This window comes from Lepeophtheirus salmonis, chromosome 13 (genome assembly GCF_016086655.4).
Source record: "Lepeophtheirus salmonis chromosome 13, UVic_Lsal_1.4, whole genome shotgun sequence".
Lineage (NCBI taxonomy): Eukaryota > Metazoa > Arthropoda > Copepoda > Siphonostomatoida > Caligidae > Lepeophtheirus > Lepeophtheirus salmonis.
In genome coordinates this window covers 37,862,156-37,875,283 of record NC_052143.2, presented here as the reverse complement: position 1 = coordinate 37,875,283, position 13,128 = coordinate 37,862,156, and the positions used below count along the sequence as shown (strand labels likewise).

The 13,128-nt window shown below is 32.1% G+C and overlaps 1 protein-coding gene across 1 annotated transcript in view; it reads left to right on the top strand.

The window, feature by feature from the left end:
* Positions 1–2,697: 2,697 nt before the first annotated feature.
* LOC121128209 (uncharacterized) overlaps positions 2,698–13,128 on the top strand; it is a 93,747-nt gene continuing 83,316 nt past the window's right edge. Inside the window, exon 1 of the mRNA XM_040723783.2 lies at positions 2,698–4,009. Within this exon, the coding sequence (XP_040579717.1) occupies positions 3,166–4,009 (844 nt within the window). The 5' untranslated portion in view covers positions 2,698–3,165. The remainder of the gene's footprint in view (positions 4,010–13,128) is intronic.

The window sequence follows — 13,128 nt, the reverse complement described above, 5'->3', positions numbered from 1 at the left end:
AGGAACCAGACTTTCGAAAGCGCTATCAAAAAAGTCCGCGAAAAGAGCCTTGTGAGGTTGGAGAGGCCGCTTTTAACATCAACAATGAAAGAAACTTATCTCTTGTATAATAAGACTCTTTTGAATTCTTTACATATTTGCCCCCTATAGCCCTGACGCCAACCCCTCGACTATCCCTTATAGTTGCATATCCAGTGCCATGACAGAGGATCTGCAGTGGGTGCCAAGCCTTCCAACGCTACCTGGAAGCCATCATGACAGCTAACGGTGTCTACATTAATCATTAAGAGATCTCAGATACACATTTATTTATAGTATTAGTTTTGTTGAAATTCTATTGTTTGTTAATAAATTATGTCTTATTGAACTTTAATGAGGCACTCGGTATTATAGAAAATAGGTTTTATATGAATAGTTATTTCTATTTAAAAAGATGCATAATGAAATAAAATAATCACTTTTGATAGTTGTGAATAGTTAGAGTATAAAACAATTAATTCCGTAAGGCTCCTAAAAAGGTTGGTTTTTTTTTACATTTTAAATACTATTTGCATGACCGGATTTGACAGGGGTAACGAAATCTTTACGCATAATACTCTCAATTTTGCAACTTTAAGTAAAAAAACGCAAAATATGGACAACCTTTTAAGTTGTAAGAAAAATAATGAAGAACTGACTAAATTATGGTAACAAAAATATATCTTCTCCTACTATTAATTTTACTCTTGAAAAGCAATTTTTATCTTATATCCCAAAAGAAAGTTGAGAAATCGTTAATGAGCATCATGTTTTATTATTATGAGACATTTGAAAAATAACTTCTTACAATCTTTACGTGTTGAAACTGCCCCATGTCTTATTTATATTACCGTCATTTAATGGTAAATAACGTTACGAAGAGGGTAGTTTAAATTTCGATACATTGTATGGACTGAAAATTATTATTTAAACAATTGAAATAATTATATAAAGTGTCAAAACATTTTTCATGCAACTATTTGTTGATTATACAGGGTTGAACTTATCCAATGGTACACAATTTATTATTTTCAATTTTAAATAAAGTAAAATTTAAGGGTAAGACTTTGTGAAGACATTTATTTTCCAAAATCATCAAGAAATAGTGATCGGCAATGCTTGTATTCAATATGTGAGCCCTCAGATCTAATAATTGCCACAATACGAGTCTTAAAGTCCTTGCAGACCTTGGCTATGTAGTCAGACTCGAACTTGATCCGCTCCTTCTTGATGAAAGCCTCCAGATATTGTGTGGTACACACTCTTTCCTCCTGACGCGCCTAGATAGAGTAGTCCAAGGGGTTCGCGTCTGGAGAGGATAGAAACCCTAAGTTTTGGTAGCAAAAGTCTAGAAAGTTGTCTCTCAGGAGGGCATGAATATTATTGGGTCGATGACACGGAGCTCCGTCTTCAGTGAAAAACAAAGTTATTCATCGATTTTCTTAATTTTGTGAATGTTATGTACATCCGGAAGAGTCATTGGCCTTCTAACTCGACAGAATTAAATCCTTGATACCATTTTGTCTGCGGCAATGCTGAATGAGCATCCAATGAAGGTTCCCTGAGGACCACAAAATTGCAATGTTAAAAGGGTATCTAATCAAGGTTCCCAAAGCACCACAAAATTTATCCAAAAAAGGAGCATTTACACCTTACTCAGTGGGACATTTTCTGCGACATTTTGATCGTGCAGTCTGAGCCAACGGTAATTTTATTCCTTGAATGTCAAATTCATTTTATAATGGTGATTTTTGTGAAAATCTAATAAAATCTGTAAAGAAACAAAATTTAATCAGCGTTTTACTTATTTTTCTTGGCTTGTAAAACGTTTAGATGATCTACCCTTTTTCTTGATGAGTAATGGACTTAAACATAGTCTGAAATATGTCAAAATTTGTTTCAATTCTAGTGGATGACCTGAATGAACTCAAACACAAAATTTGGATTTTCTTCATTTATTTGGATTTTTGTTAAATATTATGTTGCAAGGGTATTTTGTATCAATATGTGATACAAAACTATTTATAAAGATGAATAATTGTTTTTAATAAATATGTACAAAGTTTTACCAATTACTTGATGTAAAGTATCTTCGAAAAAAAACAAAAACAAGACCAACGCGGACGTGAGGAAAAAGCCCATTCATTAGAGTTGAAAGAGAATGAAACAGAAAGCGGGACACTGCAAAAAAACAACCTTGACTCATTCTTTTACTTATGTTATAGGTTTACCTTCCATTTTTGTATGGTTCTAAGTATCTAATGGTCTATGTATTAGCTTTTGCAATACATGCAAATCGAGATAAGGGGAGTTTTGAATCCCCTTTGCGATAATTTTTGTAGATAATTTTCAGAAGCAGTTGGAGTAGAAAAAAACAGAACCTTTTATGCAAATACGACCATAAATATTCTTTTATTTTTTGCATGAAGATAAGCAAATACACACAGCACAACGAGAAAAAGCGTGTGAGGAAAAGCACTCGAATAGAGAGTAGAATTACATATTTAAAAAAGGAAGAAAAAGAGAGAAGGGACAAATTATAAGCTTTCACAGAGCAGACGTGCGTTCTCTCTCCTTTTCCTCCAAAAAAAAAGAGAAAAATCCACGGAGCCAAAGAAAGAGAGAGCGAATGAGGAAAAAAAAGAAAAGAATTTATGCGTTAAATGATTTTTTTTTTCTGTGAGTATATATTTCCTCCAACTATTTTCTTCCCCTTCTCAGTTCTATTCCTAACAAAAATGTGTTCAATTGACGGACTCTCACACTTTTAAAACATGACTTTATTATCATTTTAACCCCCCTACCGCAATTAACAGCACACCTAGTACGTGCACAAGAACCATTTTTGAATCCTTCCTCTTCGTTACTAAAACCGCAGAGACAACTTATTATTTTGTGTGTATTTTGGGCTCTACCCATAAACGTAGTGTTTAGTGATAGTGACTCATGATTGGGGGATCGGGTTGTGAATGAGTGATTCAGTATACTAATATTTGAGCCCTGGGGCCTAAATTATTACAAACATAACTGTGTGTACACGAGTGCATGTTTTTTTGTTTAAGAAAGGGGTAATCCCAAATGCCCATCAGTTTATTGTCCCGTTCCCTGTGAGAAGCCGGATAACTTATTTTACACCGTGTCCTGTTTATGAAGGAAAACATGGATTTTGAATTAACGTTCCTCAGATCCACAGTCATGGGATCCTGTCCAGGTGGACCCTGTGACTTTATCTCCAATTATTCAAGTTTTCTGCTGGGAATCCTCATTTTCAAAGGCATCATATTCCTTCTGTCCATATTCCCCTTCATTGTATCCTGGAAAGAAAAAGTTGATGGAAAGTCCCGGATCTTTTTTGCAGTCTTCGCTTGCATATCCTTTTATTTCTGGTTGTTCCTTTTAGTGATCAATTCCACTCTTTGCTTCGGATTCTTATCTCACATGGGCCCATGTGCTAAGTCCAATGAGTCATCTATTCAAAGCTCTCCTTCCCCCATTTTAAATCCCGAGCTTCTTTCCACAACGACAATAGATTCCAAATTATTGAGTGAGGAACAGTCTTTTCTCACGACGATGAAACCAGCGTCGCCTCCATTGAAGGGCATTATATCCTCAACCACAACAACAAAAGCCTTGACGACAACGACATCTAGTACGCCAACAACTGCATCTACTACAAAAAGGGTTCCATCTACGACAGCCAAGGAACTGTCCTACATAGACGCAACATTGAGCCTCAGTTCTCCTTCTTCTTCAGCAGAACAGAAGGAGTCTCAACAATTCAAGGACGACCTAAGTACTAGCAGCAGTGGGGGAGCGGATGCGATTGGTCCTGTTGCATCTCCACTCTCTGCCAACTTTTTTGTTCGCAATATTTCCTGCACAAGTCAGATCCCATCAAATCAAAATGTAGCAGAGTTGAAAAGAGTCACATTTATGAATGGTTTCATCATTGCATTTCTCATCATTGTTCTACTCGCCAATGCACGAGAAGGTAAGGATTGTTATGAGCATCCATGTATGTACGAAACACGTGATGGGACAGAGTTAAATTATAACTCTATAAGACCACAAAATAAAAATAAAATATCTGTCCCTTTTGTCTTCATCATTTTTCTCCCTTTCTCCATTCAAAAAACAAACAAAAAGCAAATCTTTAATAGCTTTCCCAAACAAATATGTTGTATTTAAAAAAAATGTCCACTCAAGCCCTTATTATAAAAGACTCTTAGCTTAGGCACAAACCCTTCATTAAATGTCAAATGTATTGAGAGTCAGCAAGAAAAAAATGAGGTTAAGCTGAATCAGGCTGACATGTGTTTGAACCGGACGCACTATTATTTTTTCTCTTTATAAAACCTGTGACATAATCATCAAATTTAAACCTTTTAAAAATTGAAGTATTTGAATAAACCCTTAGTATTGTAACAATAATGGCAATCTATTTGAGATGTCAACATAAAAACAGACTGGGATAAAAATGAGAAAAAAGGAATTTTATTTTTCTAGCTATTTACCTTCATAAAAAAGAATTAAATGATTATTGACAATCCATTATATAACCATATATCTGTAAAATAGTACTTGCCGCTATGGGGTAATTATTAGTAGGCTTGGAGCTTTTTTAATGACCCTCACTTAAAATTTCAAGGCCTAGAAGTCTTGATTATAAAAATCAAGACCAATATATTACTATGTTTAACATTTATTCATGAATTTTGGTCAAACGTAATTTTGCAGCTATAAACCGCTCCTCACTGCCAACAAATTAAAAAAAATATTTTATAATTTAAAGAACATTACTTAATCAGTTATTTTTGCTTACTCATCGATTTTCACATAAACAATTTCAGGCTGTTTTATGTTGAAATAATCAACTTACAAAATTATCAAACTTAACTATAATTCCATTGATTAACTAAAGTACTTTATAAAACTACGGCTAAAAGACATATTTTGCATAAGTAATAAAGAGAATAACTCCTCAAGAAAGTGTCAATGTTACTCTCTGTTTTTCATAAACACGCTCAAACGTAACTACTCATAACTTATATCAATTCATATGTCTTGCTCAAAATGAAAAAAAAAAAGTATATAATAAAAGTTTGACAAACAAAATTGGATATGTTGGGCTGACTGATGAGTACTTTAGTCTTTAGATGGCTGACTCACAAAAACATTTCTACATATCAGCTTTTACATTTTATTCAATTCTTAACATATACTACTGATATAAATAAGAGATCGATAACAAAAGCAACAGTACTTCTGTTATACATGCATACGCCTGCAATATTTCAATAATACAACTACGTTGTTATTTCTTGGATCAAAATATGTTCATAATATACATCAGAGAGCATAAGTCATTTTCATATATTCATACAGATAGATAGACACACGATGCTTTATAGATATGGTTGTGAAATTATGTCATTTAACGAGAAGACATTTTAAAATGGAACGTATTTTTAGGAACAATTATAGGGACGGGATCTTTCATATGCAGTCATAGGACGATTAGAAAACAAAAACCCAATGCAATTTTAGTTAAACATCTGTATGTCGATTCCAACTCTTTAATATTTTAAAAAATTGTTAAAAATACCATTTTGTTATAAATTTCTAAGAATTGCAATTGATAAAATCAATTGTCTTCCTTTTTAATAATATATACCTAAAGTAAAGGAAGGTGATTCCTCTGCCCGGCCAGCTTTTTCAAGACAAACTTTCCCAGGGCGAGTAATCCGACGGCAAACATTCGAAAGGCAAATTTTTCTAAGATGAGCTTTCCTAGATACCTTTACAAAACTTATTCAACAAACATATCAATATTTTCACTGACACCATTTGCTTAGACACTTTTTTTTCACATTTAGTTTGTGTTCAAATTGTTCCTTCTCAGTTTTCGAGAATTTTTATGAAAAATTAAATAAATAATATTATTTATATTATTATAAGACTCATGTAACAAATTCAAATGGTCGTTTTTATACCTTGACGGATATAATTCAATACCAGTAATAAATAATAATACACATAAGAATCGGAATCCCAAATTAAACATTGTTTTTCCAATGCCAATTTCGATTCCAGAAAAAAACATTCCGATTCCGATTAATCACCCCATCTCTATTTTTAAGTCTATTAATCCTAGTTTTTCGATGCAAGTGTATATTTTCGCTTTTTCAAAGATTCAAACGTCCTTAGCCGATACATATGTTTTTTCTCAGGCTTACCATATGATAATTATATTATTTGTGTGTCATTTTTTTACATACCAAGGATCATACTTTTTTCACATCTCTAAAAGTTATTTCATCATTGACAATAGGCGCTTTGTATAATGGCCTAGTCGTCACCGTTTTTGACATTCAACACAACTATGAGCCCATTCTTTACACTCCTTAAATAAATATTTATCAATATTCATAATATATTGTATATTTGTTGAACATAAATCTTTAATTCCCAATAAAAAGCCCTCGTATGCAAACTTTTAAAAGTAAAATATCAATTTTTTATTTACAGAATATATCGAAAACACATATTTCAAAGAAATAATATTTGATGACCCCAGCATTTATTTATTTATTAACTAATATTTAGTTAGGTTGATAAAGTGAAAGTTGTAGGAAGGGTCCTACAACTTATATGTTGGAGACCAAAATATAGTTCCCTAGTAGACTGTAAACATTGACGTCTGCAAATAAAAAGTACCTCAATGCCATATAAGAGCTAAAATGTTTGCACTTTAATTAAAACTCGTTCATGAAGACGATGAGAACTAAATTAAGTTTATTTCTAGTGATTCATAAATGAAATCCACAATTTTCAATCCACGATATTACCTCTCTCATCCTTAATGACGGCCTCTACCGACTTCCTAAAGGCTATAAAAACTTTACGGATGTAGTCATCTGACAATTCAGTCCATGTAGTATTGATGGTGGACTCCAAAGATCTCACAGACCCATAAAGCTTGTTGCAGGTAGTCCATCGATCTTTACCTAGATGGAGTAATCAAAAAAGGTTAATGTCGGGAGAGCCGGTCGGCCAAATGTTCCTGGACACATTTAATAGAATCTTGGCTTTAGACAACCTCTTCTTCATTGGGGCTGTTGTAATGTGATGTTTCTTCCTCTTTGCTATTAATTTTTCTCCGAAGTCATCTTTAATTAACATTAGGAGGTAAACCTGCATATCATCCTGACTGGATACCTGGCAATGCCGTTTTTGACATGCATAACCATGCATTTGTTTTTCGTGTTATTTCTCGAGCTTCCCCAGAATTTCCTGCGAATGCTCCGTGGTTTTCCATCACTTTTTTAATGCAATATACAGATGTCCAGCTGTTCTTTAGGTAATATGCAATCTCAGTTGAGGTCCTCTGGTATTCCCATCACAATAATTATTTGGTCTTACATTTTGACGTATTTGAAGATCTGATCTATGTATAGAAATAACAATTGTTAGCATATGGTTAGTTGTTTTTTTTTTTGCTCAGTGGTTTAACACCAACCAAGAAACAATTGAATACTTGTATTTACAGAATTGTTTCGGACTTTAATTAGCAATGATTTTAATGTACCCCTATCCCTTGGCATAGTGAAGCTTAAAAATATTTCGTGATTCTTAGTTGTTGATATATTTAAAAAAATAATTATTATTGGAAAAATGTAGAGCTTTTAATTAATTAGAGAATAAAGGGTATAATAGTATCAACTGATTAATTATTAAAGGCTTATTAAGCGTGTGAAAAAGTCCATAAAATTACTTTGTAGATCAATTTTTTGAATAAAAGACCTTAAAAAAATGTTTCCTCGCAAATTACAGAAAGTTTACGAAGCATAAAATATTTTTTTAAGTAATTTATTTTATTGATTACAAGTCCAACTACTAACCTAATTTTCTTCATTAAAAATATTAAATATTAAAAAAATGCTTTTTTGAGTTGCAAGTCTTCAAAAATAGAGTAAATGAAGTATAATTAATTTCATATTGTATTTCTGTTTTATATGAATTTAAGAGAAATCTTGTAAAAGGAAGAAAGGAGAAATTCAAAAACTATTCGAGGAACAATTTAAAAAAAATAACGATCTCTACGAATATTTTTTCGACTATTAGCTACCAAACAACCGACGTAAATATGAGGAGCCAATTGTTTGTTGGGTAGCAAGTAACCATCAAAATACTATCTGTATGCTAGATTGGAGCATTGAAATGTTTGGTGTATCCAGAATTAGAGTCCCATTAACATTTACATTATTCTATCCACCCTTCGTTAGTGAATTGGGATATTAGACACCCCAAGATTTGTAAAAATGATTCTTATTAATTTAAATCAACATTTTATCAACAGTACTTTTTTGTATGCTCCTGAAATATTAAATCTGATTACATAAGATTCTTTGTTTATCTTGATAGAGTCTTGCTTAGGATTTATTCGTAAATGTAGCAATTTTTAATCAAGGCTTAGTCAATTTAATTAACTGTTTTACTTAAAAGTCCTTCCTTTAATTTTTCTTTTGATTTCATGGATTTTTTTTTTCAAGTGGGGACTGACAAAAACAAGGGTATCTACAAATGATGCAGTATTTCAGCAATTATTTTATATCATACACGCAGCCTCATCAAAACTGATTCCCAAAAATTGCGTTAAGTATTAAGAATTTTATAAAAAAGGTTTGTCATAAATATAAAATTAATGTATTTACATAAAGAATAACAAATTATATCTTGTTAAAACCCAAAACTTTTGTTATTAAATTTATTTTAGAATAGGGATTTATTTTTTCTCCGTGTTCCATATCCATTCAAGTATTTTTCGCATTTGAATTGATGTTTGCGAGTGTAAAATGCACAGAATTATAATAAAATAATTATATAATTATAATTGATCAACTTTCTATTGTTAAGTACAAAGTAAAAACTAGAGGGGCTGCTCATGAAAAGACAGAGCGTCAATAATGAGAGTTGCCTCTGGAGTCTCTAAGTAATCTATTACGTTTTTTATTATTTTTATATCACAGTTATGAAAAGGATGTCACTAAGGGAGGATGAAGATTATTGTGTGTAGAGATCTCGTTATCCAAGTTATAAAAATGACCACACCTAGCAGAATGGGTCCAAATTCCACACTGCTAATGAAGTGCAATAATGGTCATAAGACAATTTTGAGCACATTAGGGACATCTGATCATATCCACCTTGGATTTACCATGTAGGGTATAGTTGAGAGGTAGGGCTATGCAGTGTCTAAACTGTCCAAAGATAGAGGCTCCGAGGGAGAATATTCTGGTAGATGACGTCTATACTGGCTGCATGTCAGTGTCGAGGCGTCTCTTTTAAGTTGTTTAGAACAATGACAGGCCCATTGAATTATATGTATGGGTCAATTTAATACAATGTATTTTGTTGTCAGATGTTGGTCCACTCATTGCTAATTCTTCATGGCTAATTCATAATTTATTCTTTTTGATAAATAAACGATGTAACAAGTATTGCACTAATTATGATCCCTTTCCAAAATGAGAGGAATACAATTTCTAGTTTTTGTCCTCTATATATATTTATATATAGGTCATCGTCTTACTTCTATGCATATATTTTAGCTACCATATAGAATACAATGTATAGCTGCGCTTTTAATAATATATAACTAAGCAATATTATAATTCAGTGTCGAATCAAATAGGATTTTATTATTCTAAAATATACTAGGTTGTGTCCAGTTCAAATTTAGTGGTTCTATTGGTCCTGGCATGGGTTCTTTTATTTAAACAGTTTCGATCTCGATCCTCAGTTTGGTAACATGCACTAAAAATAAGAGACGTCGCTACAAAATTTACAAACTGGGCCGCAGCTACGTTATACAGAGAGTGCATAGTGTCCCAAGCTCACCAAATACTAAGATTGCTTAAGACAATGGCTTTCAAAGTGGGGCCATGAGGGGAGGCCTAGGGGGGGGGAGAGGGTAGCTCAGAAATATGGTTGACTTATTTTATTATCTACCAGATGCTTTCGTGTGTTTTCTCAGTTTCTTTCTGGGCGAAAGGTTGCGTGATACCATAAAGATAACGACGTTTTTCATTTACATCAAATTATGCTGATGGAATGCTGAAAGGTTATAAATATACCAAAAACTACAACAAACGAAAATAAGGATAAGAACCGAGACCAATAAGCGAGATATTACGGTCTTGGTTCGAATTTGTCGGTTCCAGTTTTAGGGGTCCAAGAACTCAAACTGCTTGAACCGTTAGAACTGCTTAAATGAAAAAGGCCTAACCTTGGAAATATAAATACATACATTTAATTCATTTTAAAAGTTGGGGAGAGATAATAAGACAATGATAGTCTCGAAGGACTTAAGATATTAAATATCAATTTATGTTATTGACTTATTGGGCTAACTACCAGATGATTTGGGGCGTTTTTTAAGTTCCTATTTCAAGGAAGGGATGTCATAAAGGTAACGACTTGTTATAGATATTTCAATACAAACCTGAAGTAAGAGAATATTTGCAATGGGACTCTTATTGTGGACATTGTAAAAGATTCAAAAGGAATTATTACATAGAATAACTATTTAATTCAAATTTGAATAATTGTAAATGAATACAAAATTCGGCTTTCTGCTTTTCTATCATTAATTTTTTTAGAACAAAGTTACAATCTTTCTCCCCTGTCTCAAACACTACGCACTTATACAGAAGAACAAGACATAAAATATGATATATATCGTACACTCAAGGCTTTCAAAAGATAAGAACGTTATTTGTTTCTTCATTAAAGGATAGGACTACATTTATTGCAGATGGCATAACTTTATCCGATATTACTTTTTTTGTGCAAATCTGTTTATTCGGGAAAGAAACATCTGTCATAATTAATTGTTGGCATTACTTATCAAACTAAGTATGGATATATTATTAAAATAAAGAGAATGAGAAGAGACTTAAATACATTTCCATTAGGGAAATTAAAAACGTACATATGCATTGAATGACTTTATAGTGTCAACCTGAACAGTAGGATGGTTTGTTTTTCAACTTGACCCAAATTTCGATTATGGCTAGTTCAGAAGAATATAGTTGCAAAATTTCATCTTTTACGATGTCATCTTTGGGTAGCACTTTCGGCTCAAAATTTGAAAGGAGACAAAAGTTATTCAGTTTGTCCATAAGGATTAAAATAGAGCATTAATTCTTATTTGGCATATATTAACTATGAAAAACATTATTTTAGCCAATTAAAAGATAAATGAAGTTTTTTATTAAAGCTACTCTATGGATAAAAAATAGAGAATAGATCTTTCCTTTCAAAGAAAAAAAAGAAAAAAAAAAGGATAGGCAGATCATCAAATTTTCTTGACTTTTTTCACATTTATCGTTCCGTATGGCTATTTTAGAAATATATTGGAAAAATAAATTTTATAGTAGAAACTATTGTCTATCAAAATAGTTTTTGTTCAGAATAACTAAAAGTGGATTTTTAGTTAATATATTTATTAATTAAATATTTTTTGACTTTTTTTCATAATTTTATTATATTTTCCAGAATTTTCGATTTGAATACTTAACGTCTTTTTACACTTTTATTAGATTTGAGACAACTTTTGAGTATGAAAATAATTAGTAACCCAAATGAAAACTAATTTTTTCTTTATAAAACTTTATGCTAATTATAAATAAGTGTTTTAATTTTATTTGTAATTATTCGATTTTAAGAAAATGTAGTTTATCACTAAAAAACGAAAATATTTTATGGTTTTTTTTTTTTTTTAAAGTAATAACCCATTGGTTTTTAAAATTTTCATTTCAAACCGAATTTGATATGGAAAAACTCATTGTAGATTCGTAATCAACGCATCAAGTACTATTAGAATTGCCTTTGAATTTGATTTTTTTAACAGGTGTACTTATTAAATTCAATAATTAATTAAGGTTGAGTGATTGAAATTAATTCATATTTCGATATATTAAAGCATAACCATAGAGTTACCAAATAAAAAAAATACAGAAATTACACTTGAACGTGATCCACGAATTTCCATTCGCGCACTACCTTACGTTGGGCGTCTCCAGGACCCCTCTGTACGCTGTCAGCAAGTCAGAAACGTTCAAGAACGAAAAGGGCTTTCTCAAAAAGGTCAAAGGGTGGAGAAGCCACCCTTTGACAACATCAATGAATGAAACCCTTCTCCTCCGTTACAGGGCTCTTATGAATGAACCTTTTGAGGTATTTCTCAAAATAAATTGAGATTTATAGCCCTCCTCCAGCTCTGATGCCAACACCCTTACTTACACGTTTTGGGTGCATGTTGATGGTAAGGCCAGCATTATCCGTCATCCAAACACGGAGGCTCTCAAAGACACTGCAATACATAATAGAGGACTACATTTGCAGCGGGTGCCAGGCCTTCCGCCACCTGGAAGCCATAATTCCGGCAAAGAACCGCTACATTAATTATTAAGAGAGCTCAGGTACACATCTGTTTATACCATTAATTTTGTTGAAATTATATAATTGATTAATAAATTATATATTATTGAAGATATAAAATTCAAAGTGTTTTCATATAAATTGAACAACATGGTATAATCTAAATAAATATTACTTTTTTTCAAACGCAAAAGGTTAATTACTATGAAAGTAAGTAGTTTTATTAGCATCTTGAAATAAGTTAGAAATAGAAAAAGAAAATTCATACCCGAAAGATTTAATGTACTAAAAAAAAGAAAATAAGAATATCGTACCATGCTATACCTAAACCTATGCAGTTAAGTATACAGTCATAGTTGCCCTAAACCACTTTTTAATTAAAATACTCAAAATTGAGTTTTACGTACAGGTTTATTATTGTACTTATTGAGGAGTTTAATTAACTCTGTTGCAGAATTACTTTGGGTTCTTAATTATAAGAGTTGAGAGTTGGTCTAAACCCGATTAGTTTCCTTGTTGGATGATAAGTAGTTATTTCGGTCCAGACCGTGGTTTAACACCGTGGAGCGAAATTTAATTCGTAAAAGGGTTTTATGGTGAAACTTTACAAGTTCCATGTTCTCTCAATTTTAATCTACCGATACCAGATCTCGAATCCTTCTAGAA